General features: G+C 41.6%; 1 protein-coding gene across 6 annotated transcripts in view; it reads right to left on the bottom strand.

Moving 5' to 3' along the window:
* ldb2a (LIM domain binding 2a) overlaps positions 1 to 25,681 on the bottom strand; it is a 54,604-nt gene that overhangs the window by 3,282 nt on the left and 25,641 nt on the right. Inside the window, exons 3-8 of one of the 6 annotated variants that reach the window (XM_011610978.2) lie at positions 18,116 to 18,288; positions 12,103 to 12,225; positions 8,880 to 8,963; positions 5,554 to 5,677; positions 3,863 to 3,916; positions 2,987 to 3,138 (exon numbers count right to left, since the gene is read on the bottom strand). In XM_011610978.2, coding sequence (XP_011609280.1) covers positions 2,987 to 3,138; positions 3,863 to 3,916; positions 5,554 to 5,677; positions 8,880 to 8,963; positions 12,103 to 12,225; positions 18,116 to 18,288 — 710 coding nt within the window. The remainder of the gene's footprint in view (positions 1 to 2,986; positions 3,139 to 3,862; positions 3,917 to 5,553; positions 5,678 to 8,879; positions 8,964 to 12,102; positions 12,226 to 18,115; positions 18,289 to 25,681) is intronic. The other 5 variants (XM_029847178.1, XM_029847177.1, XM_011610981.2 and 2 more) reach the window with 5 other exon arrangements.

Below are 25,681 nucleotides of genomic sequence, written 5' to 3'. Positions count from 1 at the left end.
TCGCCATCTGTTCCTCTGAGGAGGCCTGACAACCTACCTCTGGACAAATCTGTGCCCCCCCCCCCAAACAGGAGGAACGCCTCAGACACTAACAGCTGGTGGCTAGTCTCAGACTGTGGCGTGTTAATTGTGAGCTAATTAATACTGTCTACTCATCTTGCTAAGTTAGCTGTCATGCTAAAGAGGCAAGGCTGTGAATGAGGTAACACAGCCATGAATGCCTCTGTGTCCCTTTCATTCACTGAGCGATGGCATTAGCATATTTTAGATTAGCAGTGGGAATCTTTCAGGATATACAGTACTAATTCCATGACCAAGTGAAGATTTTAGGACACAGATTATAGTGAAATATACAGGATCTATTGATCAACATATTGGATTTTTTTCCCCAGAGTTTTATTGTTGTGAGCAGGCCCCCCTCAATCCGTTTAATGTTGGCACGTGTGCAATGTTGTGGCTCATTTAAATGATTTTGTTTCATAGCAATGAAGCTTTACGGTTCACCGGAACCATTAGACACACTGTTGTGATTTGTAGGAAGGAAAAAACATGCATGACCTGGCTTGGTATTTATGCAATGTAAAATTGCAGAAGTTAATTTTAAAATGTAAATGTACTCATTATCCATCGCGTAATGTCACTTAAGAGACTCAAGAGTGTGCAAAAGTTTGCCGAAGTTACAGCAAAACAAAGTCGAGTTTCATTCTGACCGCTAGAGGTCAGTGTTGCGCATTTTATTGACGTCTCCGTCCCATATATTCGACTCCCCATCCTTTCTCCTCTACGCCTTCTCTGCTCCAGCCGCTGGTGAACCCCCCACCCCCACCCCCAAACCCAGCAGCAGCACCACAACAGTCCACTCCTTATTGTCATTGGGCTCACGTAGGCTGATGCTCAGCCACAAACGAACAACTTCTCAGACAAAGACAGCAGGCACGCAACATATGTAACCAGCATGTTACCAGCCGTGCTGCCAGTCTTAAAGCAGCGAGTGAATGCAAGGCAGCGGTGGTGTGTGTGCGTGCGTCTGCGTGTGTGTGAGCGCACGCGTGGGAGGGAAGGTTGAGAGGAAATAATGGTGTTGAGACTGTGCATGTGACAGAGAAAGGATCTGGGGGTGGACAGTGTATACAGATATCAATGATAATGAGAGCTGGCATGCAGCCAAACTGCCTCCCAGAGAGAAAACAATTGTGCATGCTGGGTGTGGATGTGTATGATGTGCATTGTATGCATGTGCCTTGAGAGGAAGACAGCTAATGATTGGACAGTGTTAAGTTGTCTGTAAAATATTGGGGAAAAGTCAGAATAAGGGGAAAAATAAGTTAGGAGGAGCAACTTTAAACTGAGTGAAAATTAAAATCCATTTATAAAGGGAATTAGCTCGCAAGCTCTGTATAATAGTGATATTTAACCATTTCTCACTCTGGAACCAATACTGGACACTGTATTTTTCTGTTATTTCCAGACAGTATAATAACTTGGAGCAATCCAAAGAACCATTGTATAAAGACCACACAATAACATTCGAATGAATGTGATGTTAGCAAGTAGAATAAGCATATCCATCTAAAAAAGACCACCTGCTGTTCAGATGCCATGCATCTACACACTGGGAGGTCCGACCTTCTGACCTGGAAACAGTGTCAGTAACCTGAATAAAGTCAGCAGTACCACATTTGGCCTACATGGCCAGTTTTGATTTATGCATACCTCTCTGCCCGTACCATAGTTTGAGAGACCCTCTATTCAATGACAAGGACTTAAAAATGCAGAAGGACATTTAAAGTCACAGGGGAACCTCATGAGCGCAAGCAGTGTATGGTGTGATGCAGCTGCAGCACTGGAAGGACAACACCTTAAAGCACTAGACATCATTTATTTCCTTCCATATTCATATTCATTTGCCAATAATGGCAAAAGTTCAAGTTTTGACTGCAACACACTTCTCACACAAACAAATAAATATGTTTAATGAATACACAATGTGTGCGTATATGTGTGTAATGCACAGTGCAAGAGTGCGCCACACTCCACACATCCAGACCTCGATGGAAGAGCCCGATGCGGCTGGAGCTTTACGGTTCAGCCCTGTTTCTGTTTCAAGGGGGGTGATCAACAAAATGTTCGTAAATACTCTTACAGAACACAATTAAGGGTTTATCCCCCCCTATCCTGTGTGTAAAAAGCCCATAGGTGCAAATTTTAGGGTTCATATTGACCCAGCTTCAATATTTTATTGGTGCATTACAATTTCAGTTTGAGAGTGCTTGAATATTTGATTGATAAATTGTTGTCTTCACTTTGTAACTGAGAAAGGAAACTGGCTGCTATTTATTCAGTCATTGAACATAGCGAACAGGGCTGCAGCAGAACCAGTGTTTGTCTCCAGCGCTTTGAGATTCAGACAGTTCCAGACGCGCCAGTAAAGATGCTCTGGGCGTCTGTGAGTTCAGCTCCACAGTCAAGGGCATTTTCAAAAATACCGGCTCTGACAGGACCACCCACCCACGTTTTCCCTTATGGTCTTCACATTTAAGCAGTTTTTTCCCTCCAAGGTCAGTTGAGTCTTTTTCTTTAAGCAAAAATGTTTTGAACTAAAGGGAAGGTAATCCAAGAAAAATATATGACTGGGAAAGTTAGATGCCTCGCTGTTGTAAGGGAGCTCACCTTTACCTGCATTTTTATATTTCGATGTTCCCGCGTTTTGATGATTTTTAATGGTGTTTTGGTCTCTGCGATATTCGATCTTTTGTTTATCTATTTTTTTATGAGGTAACATATTTTCATAAACATCCCTTGAGCTTTCTTTTGTCTCGCTGTACAGGCTTCGGGGTGTTTTCTCCCACATTTCCTCCCCCTCACGTCAGTGAACAATAAACCAATCTGCAATACCATTAGGACCATCTGTGCACGTGTTTAAAACAGACATGTTGAGTCATAGAAAAAAGGTGGAAGAGAAGAGGCAAACCGAGCTGATGCTTACAGGTACCTGACTGGAGAGGCTGAAGTTGGTGGCCGGGCTGCGTTTCTTGCCCGCGGTGGTGCCCACGCTGCTGTTGGCGCTGCTGGCCGAGTTCTTCCGTTTCCTCCTCTTTGTGGTTGTCTGTCGGGCGGGCTCAGCTTTGGCGCGACCAGCAAAGAGAAACAGAGGCAATGCCAAGAACATAACGCATACAGACGGAGACTGGGTGTAGGGGTGTTTGCTGACTGCGAGGTGTGTGTGTGTGTGTGTGTGTTTGTGTGTGTTTTAGAGTCCCACAGCGGAGGCACAGACAGACAGATAGCGTTAAAGATGGCGTGCAGACAAAACTGTGCACAATCTCTACAAATGCATGCATAGAGAACACACACGGGGACACACGGGCGACATTTGCATATGTTATAGAGGCAAAAGCAACTAGTCAACAAGCATCCATGCTTTGTTTTCATCAGAGGTAAAAACCGCAAGCAAGCCAACATCTCCCAAGACATGCACTAGTAAGAAGGAGCTCCTGCTCTGTTTGCCTAAATGTTCAACAATGGACCCCGATGATCCATCATAGAAATTTGTTAATGATTCACAACATTTCCAAACAAAAGCAAGATTAAAAACCAGGCTCCGGGGAGCCGAGGGCGTCCTCGTCCAATGTGCTGGTGCACATCTACATGCACATTTGTAAATTTGCTGATGTCCCGGCTCCAACGGTGGCGTTTTAGCCAGCAACTCGAAGGTAAATGTGCTCTGCATTTGTTCCAGTAAGCATTAGTTCTGATTTCACATGCAACTGAGCAGCCACACAGGACCTGCACACAAAAATGTATTTCACGGCATTCCGAAGCGGATTTACTGCGGCAGTCGACGATGTAAGAGAGAAGATACCTTTTTTGTGATTTGTGGGAAATATTTCCGTTTTGAAGTTCTGTGGGTGTCCAGCTGAAATCGGAGCCAAAACCATCTTATTTAATTCCGATGATTAGATAATCTCTTTAGCAATTTAAGACAGACTCAGAGGGAGAGATGACAACAGAGAAAAAGAGGAGAAATAACTGAACATTTACTGCTGTTTTTGACCACGTGGAACCTAAAAAGTTAGAGACGATTCCACTCATGTGCTAAAAAACAACCATATTAGATATATCAATTATGTCATTAACACGTGAACCTCTGATTAAATTATATAAAGACACGATACAGGTTAACGAGAGATCAGTGTGTTTGTATTTACAAACCAACTACTCTTGAATTATTGATTGATACAGGTGTGTTTTGGTGTAGTTTTTTTGCCAACAATTGAAAGAAAACATAATTCATTTAAATCCCAAGGGAGCGATAAGAAAACACTGCTGTGATTGTGAAACAGATGCCTGAAATTGAAATCCATTTTTCCAGGTTCTTACTAATCACACCCAGGGAGATGCTTTCATGTTCAGTTGCAACAACCAGTAAATCATGAGACAACCGGCAGGAGAGTACAAATCAAAAAGAAAAAAAAAAGTAATAATCAGACGGTTATTATCATCTTGTTATTCTAAAATTCCATTTTACATTTTGACAGACTTTGCAAACGCAGAAGCTCATTGTGGGAGACAATCATTGCTGTTATCTGAGCCCTTTCCTTCGATTCTCAAGCGGTGACGCACTAAAATCGCTTCCATTTCCACCAAAAGGACTTATCAGGGCAGAAACGCGCCTATGACTTCCTTCCTGGCTACATCCCAACCGGTTTCCAGGCTGAAGAAGAATCGCAGGAAAAGGGGGAATGACACACCAGCAATGAGAAAAACCAGCTGAGCTGCAAGGTTCGTGTCAAAATATCGACATTAAAGCATATTTAAGAGACAGAAATTAACACGTATAGAACAGTTAAATAACTGTTATTTTTCTTGTCTTTAAAGAAGGTTTCCAGCACTGGGGAGCTGCTGACCAGGGACGCTGGATCTGCCGCTCTGATTACACCCAGCACTCTTAATTAAAGTTACACAGGTCTGAGTCAAAGGCTTTTTGACTGGTGCTGGACTTTAAAGACACCTCTTCATGCCTCGCTAGGCATTGCTGTAATTTGCAGCCACTCCGACGTGTCAAAGGAAAAAAAAAAAAACAACAAAAAACTCAACGGGCTCTTTCTCTACAGCTTAAGCCCACACAAGCAATTTAAGTTTAGTACTTTTCAAAAACTGTCCTTAAAGCATCCATCAGAGGCGGCTGAGAGGCCTGTTATGACTGGCAAGGTTGGGATTCGAGAGGCAGCTCTGACTTCTGATTAATTTCACACACCTGACAGGTATAATATATTTAAAGGATTAAAAACTATAATGACAACAGCGGAAAAATAAAATGTGCCGGGGAAAAAGCAGTGCGGGAAAAAATGAATCATACTTGGTGAAGGAACTTCAAGCTGTGTAATAAAAGACCAAAGCCACAACATTAACAAGTCTATCATCCTGGTTGTAATCGACTGGGTTTGGTGACAGGTTCCTCTTATTTACAGCGGATTTGACTTGAAACACTCACGCCTGCCTCTTTGGGAAGGCTGGTGGACAGTAGAGGTGTGTGTTTTATTAGGTGGTTACCTGGGGGAGCCACCATTCTCTGCCACTTTTGGAACAGACATGTCTTCAGACAGTCCCGGGGGCTGAGGTTGTAGGTCTTGTGTCTTGACATGAGCTCCTGCATGGGCTCCAGGATGACACACAACTGCAGACATGATGTGACACACACACCCCCCCACACACAGAGGGAGAGAGAGAGAGGGAGAGAGTCAGTCAAGGCAGATTTATTCAATATTTGATGAGTGAAGTGTTGGTTGACGGCTGCAGCCTCTTATCAAGGTGGAGCAAACATCTTCCATTAAAGAAAAATGTTGGCTAATTAATTATGCACAGACCCACACTGAGTGACTAATTGTGCATCAAATCAGTTTTGATTTTTTCATTTTCATTATTTTTTTTTGGGGGGTGGGGGGGGGGGGGGTGGGGGGATTGAACCTTTTGTTAAAGTACCTTGAAATCAGAGGTTTGTGCTCAGGTACGTTTGACCGATGCACAAGCAGCTCACAAATGTAACACAAAAACACCTATTGTTTTCTTTTTACTTCAATAAAAATGGGGAGAGAAACACAGAATATACCAGACTATCCATTATTTAAAACTCCAGCCATAGAGGAACAACGCTTTGGCTTATGGTTGTAATAATATGGACAATATGGTTGTAATAACGTGGATATGTGTATGATGTAACTGGCCTACTACTGTACATGTTGAGTTATTCAGAAAACAGTGGCTGGACAGCTTGAGAGTTGCCCAAAGAACCACAGCAGATTCAAACACCGGGCAGATATTTCCTCTGAAAGGATTTTTCTTTCTCTATTTTTTCTCAATTTTGAACATTTTCAGCAACTGTCCATTAAAATCCTCAGCTGGTGCAAAGACAATGACCCCAAGCTCAGCAGCAGTACAGCCTGTTATTGACAGTGTTGTCGATGCTGCCAATAGAATTACCCGGTGCCCATGAATTAATAATTGAACGGACCTCTGTTTCCCCCCAAAGCAGGTAGCAGGTTATTACAAAAACAATCAAATAATATATATTTTTCATGTCCAAATTATTTTCAGTCGGTTAATATTGTGTGGGTCTGTTGATTTTTAAACCTCAAGGCAGCACATTCTTGATCAATAAACCAGAATTTCCTGCAAAATCTCTAAATAGACAAAGCAAATGCTACAATTATCAATACATAATAGGATTAACTATAATAATCTTCACATAAAAACAGTTATCACATTTCAGATATTACGTAGTTACTATCATAAAACAGCTGAAACCAAAAAAAGAATAGAAATAGCTATATTAGGGGTAAAAAAAAAAAAGAAATCCTGCGGGATATTCAAACCAGCAGGTTTCCAACATACTATCCAGCACTGACAACAAATTAGCCTCCGTGAGCGCAGTAATGTCTGCTGCTCTGACGGTGTTGCTCATGTTACAAGGGCAGCGTTTTGATGCCATGCAGCTCGAGGTAAAGTGAACATCCCTGCAGCAGACTAATCCCTTGTTCTACTCTGATAGCTCCCTCCTGACACAGTAATATCCCTCCCCAACTCAGCCAACAAGTCCTGGCTCTCGGCCTGAAAACAAGGGCTATTTTCAGGCTGAATAGTAGGAAACTGGCAGATCCGGTACACAGAAAAGCTTAAATTCTACCAATGAATGAAAAACAGAAAAAAAAAATGCGTTTGCCTGTTTGTGAAAGTGAGAGAAAGGCCGGTTGTAACCCAGCAGCCAGGAAACTGTCGGACTGTTTGGGAAGGACTGATAAACGCTGGGAAAGGGCAATTCCAGCCACAAAGTATTGTCAGCTTAATATGAGGAAAGGGTGTACTTAACTTTGACACCCTCCGATAAGCGTGAAGATAAACAGCTTTTCAAATTTAGTGAAATCTTGGCAGGCAGTGATTATAGAGTCAAAAGTTATAGGTGATCAAACAAAGGCAAAATTCAGAAAAAAATGAGACTTCATCCTTTGAATTTGACCAACTATTGAATAAAATTACGCAATACATTTATGAATAATAATGTTTCAATGCTAATAATGTTTCAAGGAGAAGTCCTCATGAAAACTAGCTGAATTTATGGTTCCTTTTTGAAAATGGAGAGCTGAACTCAAGAGAGCTAATAAGTTTTTGCCCTGATAAATGCACCCAGCTCCCACTTTCAAGGTCTTGAACGCACCGACCCGTATCACTGCACCACGCTGTAGCTACAACGCCATTAGACAATTAACAACATAACTGGGTTTTTGCTAAAGTTGATAACTTTCAATGACATAATCTCTTCAAAAATCACCAATTTATTAACATAAAGATGTTTTGATGTCTAAATGCTTTCTTTTTTCTCTAACAGTGAGGGGAGCTGTTAAACCAGCCACATAATTAGTATATAATGAGTATCCCATGACCTATAGGGTAGTCGCCAATTAAACGGCTCAATACTGAAGATCCTTATATGAATATAGTAGCAGTAAAAACAAAGTCAAGAATATTTCAAAATAACAAAAGTGCAGAAAAGCAGCATAAAAAAGAGGCATAAACTAATATTCACAACACCGATGATCTGAATGACCGAGTGTCCAATCAAAGCGTAGATTCTTAAATAATGCACTCTCTTTCCATTGCAGTTGCTATTTATACATAAATTTATTCTTATAAGGAAACAAAAACATCCCCCTGCTCCCTCTCTGTCCCTGCATCTTTCTTCCTTCGGTTATTAAAAGCAGCAGAGGTGCTGTTCCTATATTCGTGTGCCATTTCACAATTATGAGTCTCAACAGGGAGCGTTCATTAATGTTATGCTAATTTTCTGTATCCAATTAATTTTCCTCTCTCACGCTCGCTCTTGTTCTCCTATTTGGAAATCGTAGCTGTCAGTCAGATGTTTTCTAAAAAAAAAATAAAACGGCACAAACAAAACCCTGAAATAACCGCTAATGTATTCAGCCCGCTTATGCCTTCCATTTTTGCAAATGACATCGCCGCGGTCCGGCAGAAAGGCCATTTATATTTTCAGAGAGCAAAGACAGAATACGGCCTTTTTCCTGCTTTTGTTTCCATGCTGTGAAATTATACACTTAAATTTCAGACACCTCGGGATAATGAAGTGTTCAGCACATAAATAACAACAAAAGCTGGCTGCACTCCCATTAAGAAGGAAAAAAATACAGTGCAAACTTTAAAAAATATGCCTTTAAAAGTAGAATAAGCTGAGTGGGCAAAGTCAACGTGCCACATTACATTAGAGGGAGAACTGTTTATCTGCATCCATGTAAGTTTGAGGAGAACAAAAGCAGGACGACAGTTCCAGGCGCACCCATACGCGCATGCGCTCATGCACGTGCACTTACCCTGAGGTAGTTGAGGGTGAAGTTGGTCAGACCCATGCGAGTGATGTTTTTAGACAGTTGCTCCAGCACCTGAGGGTCTTGTGCCTGCAGCCACCGGCAGAGAAACGACAGCGAAGAACATTTATTTTTATATGAAGTTTGCATTCAAATGGTGACAAACTAATTATCTAAAGGCAATTAGGCTAAATGGCATTAATCTGAATACATTCGCACCCTCAGGCCATAAATACAACACTGCAGTTGCCAACAAGTTGAATAAATGGATGTCAGGCTTTTTAATATCACCACATTCTGAAAGGTGTGCACGAATGTGAAGCTTTTATGTTTTAGGATGTATCTAAAGCACACTTGGACCAACTGAGCAATATCCAAATACTTTATTCTAATAGGTGAAAGTTAAAACAAAGTCAACAACACGAGTGCGTGCAGGAGTCAAGAATGGAACTTTTACAAAAAGCCCAAAGCCACAAATCCAAGGTAGCAATTCGAGCGTGACATCCAGCCGAAAAAGTAAAAATCTCACCAAGACGAGTTGTATAATTATCCAGCGAGCTTGTTTGCTGCTCCAAAAATAAGCAGCCAAATCATGAAAAACTACGGTTATTGACGGAGGAAGGCTGGCGCAGACTGAGGAGGAGCAGCGAGCGCACTTGCATTCACTGTCTCATGAAAAATGCATAATTCCATCTCCACTCGCATCTCAGTGTCGAGAAAGTGGAGAGGAAAGGGAAAGAGGGCTTCTGTGCCGTCAACATAGCGGCGAGGGAGTGACGGGGGATCGAATTAAGGTGCATTATTGGACGAGCATCAGAAAATCAGCTGCTTCCTCATCACACACAATTGCTCCTCTCTATGGGAATTTGTCCAGCCTGACATTAACAATTGGTGGGGACCCTTAAACAGCACATAAAGTCTTGGGAGCAAGGATTCTGACGCAGTCTGGGAGAAAAGTTTGGAACGACGATGTTGCTATAAAACAAGCTGCATAATTTAACGCTAAATTATAATTGATTCTGTCAGCGTGACAAATAGTTGTCTGTGTATGCATTAATGTCTCTCTGCAGACTCTGTCACCTGCGTTGTGATATTCATTTCAATATTTATAATGCTTGTCTTTGTCTTTTTGTGAATGTAAATGATTAATTTGAATTTACATCTGTGCGCCTGTTTAAATAAGGTTGTGTTTTAAAGAAAACGTACATCAGTGTAGGTGGGAGAGGATGTAACAGATGTTTGGGGGCGAATGCATCACCTAAGACTTGAAAAAACAAGAAAACCAAATGCCTTAAAGTAATTAATTTACTCTAATTATCTAAAAGCATAACTTGGTCTTTATATGAAAGAATAATCAGTATTAACACAACAGAGCTATTTAAAGACGAATTGTGAAGCTTAGCAAAAAAACAACTATTTGCAATTCTGTTTCATTTTCTGTTGCATATTTTGATATAAATATTGACCCTGTTTGCATTTCTATATTTCTTATACTAAGTAACGAATCATATAATTTTGTGAGATGAGCCTTCCTATTGACACAGAAATGAGGAGGAAAAAAGAAAATTCTTTGTTTCAGGGACTCTGTGATGAAAGCAGCACCATTAGAACTCCCTTCAAGGTAAATTAAAAGTTGAGTAAAAGAGAAGTGAACTCTGAAAAGTAAAAAAAACAAAAAACTAAATGTACACTTGTGAAGGTGACAATCGCCGATATCAGCATCTAGTGGACATCTGCGGAACTGCAGCGCTTGTGACATTAAATTCAGTCTTCCTTTATATATAAGAAAAATATTTCAACAAACTAATATGTTGTCCTTATATGCCAGTGTTTCTGTTCCATTTGGACAGTTTTGTTTTAAAATTCCTCTTTTAAATATTTGAATCATATATTGTAAGTCTATTTTCTTTCACTCATGCAATCTTGTTCAATATTTTGCTTTTATTTTCAATTTAAATCAAACGAGCCTGCATGTTCCACTATATTGCTTAGATTCCCAAATCACTAAATCTGCATATAACAAAAACATTGAATGAACTCAGTTGATCTGGAGACATGGACAGTGCATGCAGATGGCATCTGCACGTGCATCTGCAGTTGCACCCTTCCTGTGCATCCGTATCCGCTCTCAGTGATGATCAAAAGCATGAACTCAGATTCACATGAGAATCATAGGAGAACCGGCCAGGACCCACAATATCCCACTCTTGAGGAATTAGAGTGAATACCCAGTGGGGCCAATTTATTGCTCAGTGAAATTCATATAAAGATTTAGTCAAAAAAGAAAGGAAGGAAAAAGTACACAGGCAAAAGTAGCTGCCACACACATCTTTAGGTAAGACCGGGTCTTGTTTTATTTACTCAGCAAATGGAAACTCTATGGATGATGTATGGCAGCAGGAAAATGGCTGTTTTTAATGACGTTTGTATGAATTAAGGTAATACTGTAATAATAATAGAGGAGTTAAAACAGTTACGGTGGGATCGAGACAGACAGTATTTTACGTCGTCACTCAGGTCTCCATCAAAGATGTGTGTCCTTCTCTCACCACACAGTTCTGTAAAGAATGTGCGGAATTTAGTGCTTGTTTGAATGCAGCTGGGAGAAAAAAGGTGTTGCAGAATCTATGCTGGAAAGACCAGTACATGTTTATTTTACAGTAAAGTAGGAAAGCCTGGAGGGTTTTGAGAAAAACTGATTGAATAAATAATCGACGCACGGACGGACGGACGGATGGAGGGTATGGTCATTTATTGGGTGTCTCAGGCCAACATTATTTTTGACCGCATTAAGTTTCAGCATTTGTCAAACTTGACTTCCTTTATATTTTCCTAAAGGACCATTTTTCTTCCTTAACAGCAGTTTCATTGGAAATCACATTGACCTTCTGCTTGCTCCAGCCCCACTCCACAGCTCCACTGACTAAATGTGTGGTACACTTAGAGGAATTAAAGAGATTATTCATATGACCTTGTTTTTTTTCGCCTCGCTCTCTCTCTTTTCAGACAAGGGCCCTTTTTTTATCCTCCGTGGCCTTTGATGTCTGCAGTAAATTGGTTTGCAAAAATCCTTGCAAACTGCTTTGTTAGCGTTTAAAATTCAAACGCTTGTAAACAGCCTCCAAAAAGTGCCTTGGCTGTTGGCAGAGATGCTAGCAGGATTTAAAAAGTTACACCTTTATTTAATTTTTTTAAAATAAAGGCCATGTGTTAATGATGTCACACTCACGTGCATGGCCAGGATGCTGCGGGGAATGAGCTCTCGGTACTGCCGGATGTTAAAGTGCCACGTCTTGATCCTCATCAGGTCGTCAAAAGCGAACTCCAGTATTAAACGACCCTCCGTGCAAACCTGGACGAAGAGCACAACCTCAGCGTCACTTAACAGCTCAGACATCTCACCTTTACAGACAAATGAAAGAGAGAGGGCGGTGGACTTGGTTTGGTTTGGAATCAGATTTATTCACCAGGAGTGATTTGGACAAAATGCTTAATTTTACTCAAGGACACGTAAAATCAGCAATTATGCTCCCAGTATTTATTCCCGTCAGAGCATTTTTTGCCTTTGGAACAATGCAGCTATTAGTAAAATGTGGTAAATATAATCCGGAGAGGGGAGTGCTTACACCAGAGACAAAAGAACTTTAGGTCAGAGAGAGTTGCCAATTAGGAGGAGAAACAGAGAGAGAGAGGGAGAGAAATTGGGAGACGGAGGAGAGACGGTGAAGGTGGGAGGAGGGAGGGAACATTTTTTTTTCACCCCTTTAGCTGAATTCAGTGCTTGCCGGGGCCTTTGCGCTTCACTCGTATTTCGTTGCTGTGACAACCGCAGAGAGAGAGAGAGGAGAGAGAAGTGAAGAGACAGACAGAGAAAGGGGGAGGGGGGAATCAGCTGATTAGTTGGCATGGTAACGGCAAAGATGTAATCCCACCAGACACACTCTAATCAATGCCCTCAGCGCAGATGGTCTCCAGAGGATCAGTAAGAAAGAGGCTAGCAACCGTTGCTTTACCCCACCTTCCCTCCATCCCAACACAATTCCCCACTTCTCACCCACTCACCCACCCCAGCCAGTCACATGATCTAATGGCAAGTCAGTCAAAAAAGTGAAAATGTGTGGTAATGAACTCATAAAGTGTTTAGATTAAGCCCTGAAGTCACCATTAAGTTAAACACATAGTATAAAATTGGCTGACGTACTTTTAAAATGCATGAGGACATTACATGTTAGGTTAATGTTTCATCGCTCAGCCCCAAAACCACAGTAGGGACGGTCCATCACCAATGACCTTTGTTCCACTGTTAGAATTACTTTATCATCTTTAAAATTCTCTGTTGCATTTCTTCGTCAAGCCTTTAATGGATAATGAAAACAAATGTATTTAATGTAGATTATTTACAAAGTTTACAAAGACTTGTTCTATATGAAATAAAATTCCTTAAATGACGCTTAATCACTCCTTTATTTTGCTCCCAGAGAGTTGGGGGAAAAAAAGCTTTTTTTAATCTCTTGACTGTAAATTTGCCATTGATTGAGCCCATAGTTTAACAATGTACATAATAAATTCAAAATGACTTAAAACCGCTCTAATGATGCCAGTTTCGTTTGTGAAGGATTGTGGTGGAGCAAAGATAACTCGATGAAACTGAGAGTTTTACTGTTTTCCATCAATAGCATTGGAATAAATGACAGTTCATTTGACCGGTAAGCCCAGTGGCCACCGTGCACCTTTCCAGGTTCCTACATACAGTCGTTAAAGAGTGCTGCAGTATTGATTTTTTTTTCCTATGAGACCAGTGGTTTTGTTCTTAAATCTCCCTGCAAACATTAATTCTGATTGGCAGTTAAACAGTTAAATTTGTAGAGTAAAATTAATTGCCATTTGCACTAAACATGCAGGAGTTGTTCTGACTAATGACGTTGCAGAGATGTATTGCAGGAGCCCCCCTTCCCAGAGAGTGCAGTATAAATCCAAGCCTACAAAGTCATTATGTCACCCACATGGGAGAGAATTTGTTAAAATCTAATATTTATCACATTACGCTTAACTATTTCTTTTTGGATAAATAGTGTTCCCTCGTGGAAAGTAGTGTTCCCTTATGAAAAGTAAGAGGAGGACAATCCCCTTAAATTAAAAAATGGTCCATTAAACGGTGCACGGCCCTTCACAGAGAGTCCCCATTGATTTAAAAGCGGGGTCATAAATCTTCCACACGCTGGGGCTGAGATCATGGGATCTCCAGCTCAAAAGCGTACCAAAGAATAACGAGGCTCCTCCTGCTGAAGTGCTATTCAATACTGTACCATAACATGGCAATCAATTAATAACATGGGCGTGTCCCGGACACTCCTCCTGGTTAATGATAGAAAATTGGACTAAAGATATCTAAAGCAGTTTACATACTATAAACTGCTGCCACTCAAATTCACCAAATATACGGAAGGTAAAAGACAAAAGACCTGTTTGTGTCAGTGAAAAAGTCCTGATTACAGATCGAGCAGGCGCACACGTTAGATATAAAACAACCACTTAAAGGAAAAAGACAAAAAAAAGGGCATCCAGTGAGGGAATGAAATTCACTTGAGCTACGATCCCTGTGTTGCTAACTCCACCTTCTGCTCTTTGCTCGCCTCCCAGCATGCACAAACCCCCAACTGGGCACCGGTAACAAGGGCCGTGCCCTTACCACTAACACACACTGGCTGAGACAGAGAACCCTGCTGGGCTGCACTGAAAAAAGGTGCGAGGATACCACGGAGACTTGGAGGTCAGGGGCATATGGTCAAATTGGCACCCTGTCTAACCTTGTCAACACATCCTCATCTTGCAAAGCTGCGCAGATGGCGGACGGCGTCACCTTTCCCCCTCAAAACCCTGACTAATCCCTCATCTAAACCTTGTAACCAGACAATTTGACTACTTTACAGGGATTATTTCATTAACACTGAATCAAAGAGATTTTTTGGTTCAATACAGGATAATGATGACTATATCTGTGATCAATACTGTATAAGCGTTTAACAATGAAGCAAAATGCATTAATAGCTATGATGATAAGACTCTGGGATTTAAATATTCCTCTTCATTTGCAACCATTTATCTGAATGATGAGGTGAAATTACTGTAACATTTAAAAATGTGGTTGTCAGATCTAACAAATGTGGCGTACTGGCCCTCAGTAGATCTAGAGTTCGCTGAAATCAGAGCGAGTCTTCCACAAGCTTGACTTGAGGACTGCTTTTAGAACTTTATTGAATTCCAAATATTCAAGTATATAAACAGGGATGTCGAAGCCAAGAACTTGAAGGACACTTCAGCAACCCCGCTAAAGCCCTCTCTGCGTTATCTGAAGGCCAAAAAAAACAAATAAATTCTTATTTTTCTTTTAGGTTATCCTAAAAGTGATTAAACTCTGGACATAGAATCAAATCTAATAAAAGTGCCCTGCACCCTGGCCTCAGTACAGACACATCCAGTCTCTGGCAGTAATTTCAGTGTATGACATCAGCGTAAGACCAATATGTGATAAACATTAACATTAATGTACCTCTTCTATTCAACACAGCTGACGGAACTGGGAAAGATACAAAACAGCATCCAGCAATATTGCTAAAAGAAAAGAAAAGCCACAAAAAGTTCCTTAAAATCAAACGTGCCAATAAATCAAAAAAATATATCTGCATGGAAGACTTTCGTAAGAGATGGAAAGACATCTGGAGAGAAAGAGAGAGAGAGAGAGGGAGGGAGAGAGAGAACAAGAGAGAGAGAGAGAGAGGAGAGCTTAAGCAAGGAAGAGAGAGTGAACGAAAGGGAAAGAGAGAGCAGAGAAATTGGGAGAGTAAGAGAGCGAGTTGGGAGCTGGGGATGATTTCTCATGGGATGAAGGTTCTGTGTGTATGTGTGTGTGTGAGAGAGAGTGTGTGTATGTGTGTGTGTGAGAGAGAGTGTGTGTATGTGTGTGTGTGAGAGAGTGTGTGTGTGTGTGTGTGTGTGTGTGCGGGCAGGCGAGTGCGTGTGTGCACAGCAGGGGAGGGAGAGCCGAGAATAAGAAGTGGGGTGGGGGAGAGAGTGGTGGAGTACAGAGCGAGGGTAGAATGAGCCAGTCAGGCAGAGGGATGAGAGAGAAGGATGGAGGGAGGGGGGTGGGGGGAGTGGGTGGGTGGGTTGGGGGGGGGGTAGGGGGGTGAGGAAAGCGAGGCGAAGCAGAGCTGATTGAGATTCGGGCCCCCAGAGCTGCAGGCTTGCTGCTGCTGCTGCTGGGAGCTCAGGGAGAACATGCTCAGTTATTGGAATTCTTTTTTTTTTTTTCTAATGAATTAATTCTTCTCATCCAATTTAGATGAAGATGAAAAGCAAGCAGTGCTGCAAGCGTTAAATTTAGCTTTTTCTTGACCAAGGTTGGGCTGTTTTTGTTTCTCTTCGGCGTGCCGACGTCCCATTTTTCAATTGAGAAATTTATTTCTAGAACTATTTGTTGTGTTGTCCACAACATAAAAAATAACAATGCACTGTAAAAAGTAGGGTTTCAATATTTTGTTTCATTTCGCATTCCTGATACGGCCAAACAAAGAGCCCCCTCCATGAGGACCGATGCGCCTGTGCCACCCGCCACACGTGCACAAATCAGATGAGCGGCTTGACAAACTCTCCTTCACATTATCCCTCACAGAAGCAGCCATGCATGGAAACACAATCACCAACACGTGTCGGCTGGAACGGAAGCTACCTGTCACGTGTGACACAAAAACAGCTGCTGATTATGATTCCTCAATGCAGCTTCAAAGATTTGTCATGATGCAACTCCATTAAATACCCCCCAAATTTGCTAGTTAATGGGTTTGCAATATTTGTATGCATTTCATTGAATTTTGTACAATATTAATGAGGAACTACACAAAAGAAGCTCTGTTTTACTACTTTCTTTTACAGTTACTCCCTTTTTTACAGTGTTCGAAATGTAATTATTCTGCACAGGAAGCTCTCGTCCTATATGAACTCACCTTTTGTCTAAAATAGACCCCTCTCTTTAATTTCAACAGAACAAACCAGCAAAATTCTCCAAATGTGTGAAACGATGTCAGAAACATAAATGATCACGCCAACTTGAACCTAATCTGTTGCTTCAATGACAGGTTGTTAATGTGCCAATTGCAACGTTTAGTTATTGTCAATATTCCTAGAGCCATAAATCCTTTCATTTTTTTTATAAAACTGAAATATCTTCCAGTCACTGTCACGCTCTAGAACTCATAACTAACTTATTTGTTAAAATTACTTGTTTTTTCCTCTGGTGACATTTTAATTTACTTTTTGTCCATGTACCCCACAGAAGGTCAGCCAAACTGTTCTTATCAGACTCCATTCAAGTTCACACACACACACACACACACACACACACACACCCACACACGCACACACACACACACACACACACACACACGCACGGATCAGCACACACTGTCGAGTCATGAAAACAGGAAGGCATACAGTCATTTATCGTCCAGTCATCCTGCTGCAGCCCGGAGTTCCTGGTGCAGGGAACATGGAACCCCTTCAGCTCATCAGCTCCAGGCTGACCAGGATCTGCTCTCACATCCGTTTAGAACAGCAAGCAAAGACATAAAGAACCAGCTCGCCAGCCAGATCAGACTGTGTAAACGCAGACAGCTCACAGGGGACTTCTCTCCCCCAAAGACAAAAGCAGAGTTTTGGAAACTTTGGCTTCCGGTTTGGATTATCAGACATTTCTGTGTTTCTGCTTTTCTTACTTTGTCTGTTCTTCACTATTATCTGTTACACCAAATTGTGCAACATTCTTCAAAAAGCCTTTTCGCGTCTCTCTGGATTTACCTGTGTATTACTGCAGGAGGAGGAATTGCTAAGTCTGATATATCCACGCAGTAATTTTACCTGTAAAGAGGAGAAAAGGGGACCCAAACCTGACCCCTAGTAATATATAATAAGGTATATGTGCTGTTGAAATGTTATTAAGAGATCTTGGATATATGGAAATATATGCAGCCACAGCAAACTGTAAAAAATGCTGCATGTTTGACTATTCATTTATATAATAAATGGAAATTAAATCTTTTCAGTTGTGACACAAAGAAATAAGGTGGAAGAAACTCCAAGGGTGTAAATGGATTTGATCTTTAACCAGTTAAACACCTCGACTGTTCCGTTATCACAGCCTGTGATCAAATATTCATGTTGGGAGATGCTGAGGGGTCAGGCGTTACCTTTGTAAACATGGGCTTCCCGTGCTGGGTGACCATGGTGCACTGATCGCAGTCCAAGGTGATGCAGGAGTTGTGGAAGGACTCCTTGGAGTGCTTGAGGATGTAGTGGAGTTCAGTGACCCCTCCCTCGAACACCGTGCTGAAGTAACGGGGAATCAACGTCCGGCCGATCGCTGCGAGGAGACAAAAGGGATGAGAGAGCTACTTAACATTGCAGGCTACGTGTATAATGATCTGGAAGGAGGAAGAGCAGGATGCCATTATTAGATTGTATAAGACAGCATCACTAATGTAGTAGCTCAAGTTTATCACTGCTACCGCAGGAGGTTTTGTTCTGTTTAAGCCAGCAATTGGCAATATTTTGCATATTTTATGAACACGCCAGCCCGAATGGGAGGAAGATATCTGGTATTTCATGTAAAGGTTCGAGAATATTTACAAAAATCCTCATTAGTCTTCACCGAATCCTCTTCAAACGTGCAGTGTTGTCGAAAAAATAGTGTAAAAATGTTCCAGTCTGGTAAACGTCTTCTGAAAATGACTTTTGCTAACCCATATAGAACAACTGGAACTAGAAGTTGCTGGAAGGTTTGTCAGAATAAGAAACATTTACGGCAACGACCATTAAAGCAAAAATAAAATCAGAAAACACTCAATACTGCAGTAATATCAGAGTTTCCTAATAGGAACATCAGTTGAACAATTAATCAAAATAAACATTTTATTGGCTGTCTGATGCTCAAAAACTGTAACGACTGTATCTGATTAAATAACAAAGATGACTGCGGTTTATCATAATCTGTCATTTAATTTAAAAAAGAAAACCTTCACCCTGAAGCCTAAAATCCAACAGCCAGTCACAGTAAAAAAAAAAAAAAGCAAATTAATTAGATACAAATGATTCAGTGTTTTTAGAGGCAGCCGTGGAAACACGAGATTAAACTGCTGCCATGTCGGCGCCCGACTGCGGTGGATTCATGAATCGAGCACCAATTTATGCAATGTAACTGTAAGATGAAGCCTAGGGAGCCTCCACAAAATGTATTTACTCTCTGAAAAAATACTCACATCACTTATTTCTAAATTGAGTCTGATTTTCCCCCGAAGCACGTGTCAAATAAATCCTGGAGTGCAGGGAGGATTGCAACACTTCTAATGATTAAAGGGTTTCTTGAAACAATATCATGTATTTTCCCACTGCACAAATATGACACACTTAGTGAAAGATATTCCTCGTGCGACTGAGGCCGAGGCGAGATGGAAGAGCATATTTTAACATAATAATTCGAGAGAATTTTTTCGATTCTGAGACTAAGTTCGGTGCTGAGGCAAAGAGTTGGGAGTTAAATTGACGATATCTGCAGCGCAAACTTTTTCAAGCGGAATTCTAAAGAGACCCGGAGATGCTGCATGATGAAAACTGGAGGTGGAGTCAGGCGGGGAGAAGAGCGTCTCCAGTGTTTCACAGCCCTCAGGCTTCGTCTGGTTTCTTTCTCTCCTGTTTTCACAGGCACACAAAGAATGGATGATGGGGGCTACCTTTCCTGTTATTGCACTGTGAAGGAATGCGAGTTACCTGAGCGTAACGTTTCCTCTGAACATGTGTGCTTATAAGAGGCTGGCATGTGGATCGTTTGGCTAATATTTCTTCCGAGCTTCCAACTGAAACCCTTTTTCCCCAAACAGCGAGGAGAACACGAACGGCACCGCTCCCCAGCTTGTCTCAAAGCTTCTCTACCGCTGTATCTGCACCTCCATCACAGACCTGTGATCCCTCCAAACCTCAAGCTTGTTAGTGATGAATAATACTGACAAAAAAAAAAAAATCAGCTTCATGTATTTGGTTTACACGGAGCAAAAGTTATAAAAGAAACTTATTTTCTGTGTCTTTTTGTTCTGCACGAGAACTTAATGAGATCTTTTTCATTACTTTAAAGTACTTTGATGGAACAATAAGGAACAACTTGATGCAAAAACATGCTGAAGCAAGAATTTTAATTGTGTTCTATTAACTGTGGGATGTTGATGAAAACAGGTATATAAAATCACGCACACAATTATTTTGTAATCTACCTGCAAACGACAAATTAAGGGACACTAAGAGATGCTAATGGAGCAGAGCAGGAACACAGTGTTGTGGAAATCCTTTCATGCAGAGTGTGTCTGTTTGCAGGTTTAGAGGGGGTGAAAAAAGATTAAATACGGGGGGGAAAAAAACCTTTTTGGTTGGGATCATGAACAAAAACTGCGGCAGCTGCAGAGCACAGTATTGCCGTTCGTTGCTGCTCAACAGTACCAGCCATACTATGTACAGCAGCACATCACAATGGCTGTTAGAGAAGCTACAACTTCGCAGCTTCAGAGCGGCCGTAGAGCACAGATATTGTTTAGCACACGCACAACAGCACGTGTGTTACTAAAAACAGACAGCACAACACCCCGCGCTCCATCCAACCCTCTGAGTTCTTCTCTCGTGGCTTCGTTGAGACGACTGTGGGGGCTGCAGCGGTTTGTTAGTGCAGGGAAATTGTTGAGACAAGAACTGATTCTGCATGCGCAACCGTTGGGGTATTTCTGCTCTTAGTTTATGAGGCAGACTGAGGCAATTTCAGTAATCCATGAATTATGTGCTGTGAATGGAAGTGTGAAAACTGGATACCAGGTTAGAGTGACAGAAGAGAGCTGGGAAGGTTTTATAATTTATTATTATTGATAAACTTTACTTTAACATATGTAGGTTATGTATGTGTATATGTAGGTTTTTATCCATATATGGTAGGTTAAAAACCTATTGACGTCATTAATCCTCTTAAATCTTTTACACATTGTTCTCTTTCTTGTTTGCAACATGAGACTTTGACTTTGATTTTTTCAGTATTTATCCAAAATTCAAATGTAATTTGGTTCATACTGGTCAGGATGGTCTCATTAGAATTCAGTGCACCAGTGTTTTGGTGTGTATTTATTGTAACTTTTATTCTCAAACTTTTATATGTGTTCAAGATATAGCTTTGTAATGGAATACTGCAGCTCTTGTGGAAGTGTTGTGCCCACTTTATTCATTTTTAATATCAAGTTCAAGTTGGATTCAACCCATAATCCCAGTAAGTGACCCTGTCTACCAGCTGAACTCTACACTCGTCTGTTAAATAAGAGGAGAAAACAAAACAACCATTAATCCCGATGTTGGGATTATAGGCCAGTGTGCTGGGATTTCCTCTAGCCCCTCGTGTTCCTTGTCTGGTGGAACATTTCTCTCTGCATTCAGCTGCCTGTCAAATCTCTGTCATTTTAACACTTCTTAAAAAAACAGGACAACCATTATCCAGCAGCACAGAGAGCCTTTGATTTAAAGCAGAAATAATCCATCTCGGAACCATAATTCTGTTAGTTACTAACATGCTCTCTTCACTCCTCCCCCTGTGGGGGTAGGTTGGTGGGTGTGAGGAGGTTCTGTGGAAAAGCCTGGAAATAAAACTTCATTTAGAAGTGAAATGTCTCTGGAGACTATTGTTGAGTGTCTTCGGGTCATAAATGGATGGCAGAGTCTCAACAGAGGCGAGGGGGGGTGAGGATGAGGATGCTGTTAGCAAGGAGGGCAATGGTGGGGGTATGTGAAGGGGGAGGGGGCCGAGGGGGCGGGGGGGCCGCCGTGACTGGCATGTATTTCAAATTCAATAAAGTCAGGCATGACTAAATAACACATAAAATGTTTGGCATCGTGAGCGGTGGCTGAGGGACGGAGAGGGAGGCGAGGGTGGGGCGAGCTGCAGGGTCCGCTTGGCGTGGATGATTGTGTAAATGATGCCCCCCCCTCCCGTCCTCGCTCTCTCTCCTGCTCTCTCTGTATCTCGCTCAGCCTCCACCACGGTTGAAAAACAAAGTACATCTAGGAGTGGAGCTGACTGCTAATGCGGAGGAGCTCTGAGCAGGAGAGTAAGATAGAGAGAGGAGAGGTGAATGAGAGAGCGTGTGCTGGGGGAGGACTGGGAATGGAAAAATGGGAAGGATAAGAAATTGGGGGGTGAGAGAGAGACAGAGAGATGCAAGTAGAAGGGGGGTGGGGTGAAAAATAAAGGCTTGTCATTGAGAGAAGGGGGGGACTGCAAAAGAGGGGAGAAAATGGGGATACACAGGTGATACACACACCAGCCTTTTGACCATTTCGTCAAACCTTGCAGGAGTCGTGTTTGTGTCTTCCCATCCAAAACTATGCTAACAAAAGCCAGAGTGCATAAACCCGGGTGACAGGGTGATAGATAAGCATGTAATGGCAGCTATGCTAGCAGGTCTTGGATCATTTCAGGTGCACTTGTCTTCTTTCTGTTCAGATTTTATTTCAAGGTTCAATGTCAACTTTTTTTTTTACACTACAAACCAAAAGGCTTAGCTGGAAGAAGTGGTCAGCAGGGATGGAAATTGATAGGAATTCACCAATTCCAACCCTGTTATCGATAAAGCTCGCAGATCCGATTCCTTATCAATTCTCCTATCAGTTCTCTTTGGATGGGTTTGTTTATTTTAATATCTCCAACTATAAGCAGAACATACAGCATATCCAACTAACATTTTGGAATATTTGCAGTGCTCTTTTTGCAGTTGACTTGATCCAAAACTAATTCTGAAAAAACTGCAATGGCCTGAGCTAGCATGGCTCTGGCAGTCATCATGGGCGGAGTCTATCATTACCATGACGCTGAGACATCAGCTCCGCTTCTGCTTCTACCTGGACGAGACTCACCTTCACTAAGTAGCCTTACATTTCTGCAAATGAATTCCCTGCTGGGTGCACAGATGATTGTGCATGCTGGAAGTGTTCCCCCGTTGGTAAAATGAAAGCGTTGCAAAATCTGCAGAATCATCGTTTCTCGTGATATACAGCCCAACTTCTGAGTGCTTCTGTCTTGACACCATGTTGGTAGCCAAGTTTGCGTGTGACGTCATCGAGGAATCGACCAGTGGACTCATCAGGCACACAAACCAGGAATTCTTAGAAATCGAACAACTGGGAATCGGTTCTAAAAGAGAACTGGTTTTCGATTCCCACACTGGTCAGTCGCTGAAGTCCAAAAGGTTGCTCTAATTGAATAAGCAGTCTTAGGCTTTTATGTCTGACATGATCAATGAAGTGTTCAAGAAATGACAAATATTTGATTGTAGGCTTAAAAAACCGCAAATGATTGATAGACGTCAACCAAGTAACTAAGAATCCACCCAACTGTTTCGAAAAATACTGACAGATGACAGCAAAGCCAATCAATTCACACCTATTTGAAACACAAGCAAATGCTTCACACCATGTGAACACAAAGATAATCCTCAAAAGCCGTCGCACCACGGATGCAGAGTTTTAATCTGCCACCATGACAGTATATATGGTCCCTTAATTTATTTGCATTAAGATTGCTGTAAATATGGATAAAAGCACACTGGAATCTCTGCCAGATGCCGAATTTAATATGAATCTTTGCAACTGTAATGTTGAGAAATAAAGCCCCTCCCTCTAATTTCTTGACAGACCAACCTCACATTCAACTAGAAAAACAAGCATATAATGATGCTCTGGCCAGAAAATGTTAGTGGTTTAACAAGCGTCCAACCAACAGCAGACGAGACAAAGGACAATTTGGGGCAAACAATGAAAGCAAACATTCAGAGTCTGGACAACATTGTACACAAAAATCGCCTTTCTTCTTGCTTTTTTCCTGCACCGTGGTGTTGGCCCGTCTTCACATGCTGGGCAATTTGGATGCAGAATAGCTGGCACTTGTTGGGGGGGAAACAGTACGAGCAGCATATGCCTCTCAAGTAACATGTAGTCAAACATGCAATTTACAAATAATTAACGTGGTGTTAATTAGTCACATTAATTCATGTCACTTTGTTGGGATGGTTTTCACCCCCTCCAGTCGGTCCTTAGGACCCGTGCCAGCAACATCAGCCAGCGAGACGGCAAGAGTGATTACTCTGCTCCAAAGCGAGAGCGGGGTGTCAGAAGAAAGGAAAGTCGCTAGCTGGTTCACACACACACACACACACACACAGGCGCCCACGTTCACATGCACACACACTCAATTGTACCACACAATGTTTGTTATGAGCGACACAATTATACAGTATGTTACTGTTTCTTTCAGATAAATTCAAGCCCTCACACAACCCCACATACTAAACTATAACACACACAATGTGCAGAAAAACATGCACATTTATTTTTAGTTTTGCATCCTGCCTATAGGGATGGTTGACGTCCCCTTCAAACGTTTCTACCACCATCAAAAGAGAACAAAAAGCCTCAACGTGATGATGAATGATACTTGAGAATAAAGACAGTAATACAAATCTATAGTGAGCGTTGTTGAGGGTTGAATGAGCGGAGATGTTATGTAAAGGCTTGTACGAGCTAAATTATGGTGAAACAGGTATAAATAGTGCATTTCCTGCCATGTGGCATGTGCATTCCCCAAAGATTTAATATATTGGCTCAGATGATAGTGTCCCGTCATTACAGGCTTTTGTTTTTGTGCCTCACATCTCAACCAACACCACAACAAGGGGTGTAAATACCATATTCAGGCCCGTGCAACACTGGTTGTGCTGCTCGTTGGTGCTTCTCTGTCAACTGACAATTGTCACGGGGCACAGAAGATAGAAGGGCTGTCTGTTTCCAATTGGTCTGTTCTGTCTGTGCAATCACGTTGCACTTAAATGTGCTTCAGTGATGCACTGAGTGAGTACAGAAGCAGCAAGTCAAATAATATGGACACCCACACGTGTGAATAAACATAAGAACAAGCAAACATGAAAAAAGACAAACTGGTGGAGTCATGGTGGATCTACTTCCTCACCTCTCCCCAGTAAGGACCATACGCCATTATCATATGAATAGGTTATGAATGCATGCATTAAACAGGGAGGATCTCTGAATTTGGTGTATTGAAAGTGTCTCACAGTAAATGTAGTCGAGTCTGTGGGGAGTTTGGCTGGGATGAGGTAGCACATTCAAGGTCGGCATGAGCACATGACAAACCAAAGTAAAGACGGCCTCTGCGTGTGTGCGCGTGCGCATGCGTGCACACATGCAGAGAGGAATTAATACACACGTGTCTCATTTTGTCTCCATATTTCTTCTCCATATTTCTACAGATTCCTTTTAAGTTGGATGTGATTCAAAGAAAAAATGAATTAAATAAATTACGATGCAGCTAATTTTCCTGCACAAAAACACAGATGGCAGAAACGATCAGTCGTATTCCAATTAGAATGATTTAAATCAGCTGTTGAAGATCTAAATATAAGAAAAGCAAACACTTTTTTTCCACATTTGTGTTTCCTGAGTCAGTTTCAGGAATGTTGTACTAATGCAAAGTATCTCTGATGACAGGCTGAAAAAGCACTAAGAGTCCAGCAGGCTGAGACCAAATATCCTCCGTTGAACTGTATATGCTCATTATTTTTTACTATCCGATATCTGCAAAATACCATGACAAGTGTATATTAAAGGGTGTTTTTTTTCTCTAACCACAGACTGAAGATACAGCAGCCCTTTTCATCAATCCTACCATC

Source organism: Takifugu rubripes, chromosome 14, assembly GCF_901000725.2.
Source record: "Takifugu rubripes chromosome 14, fTakRub1.2, whole genome shotgun sequence".
Classification (NCBI taxonomy): Eukaryota; Metazoa; Chordata; class Actinopteri; order Tetraodontiformes; family Tetraodontidae; genus Takifugu; species Takifugu rubripes.
This window is presented reverse-complemented; position numbering and strand designations above follow the sequence as displayed.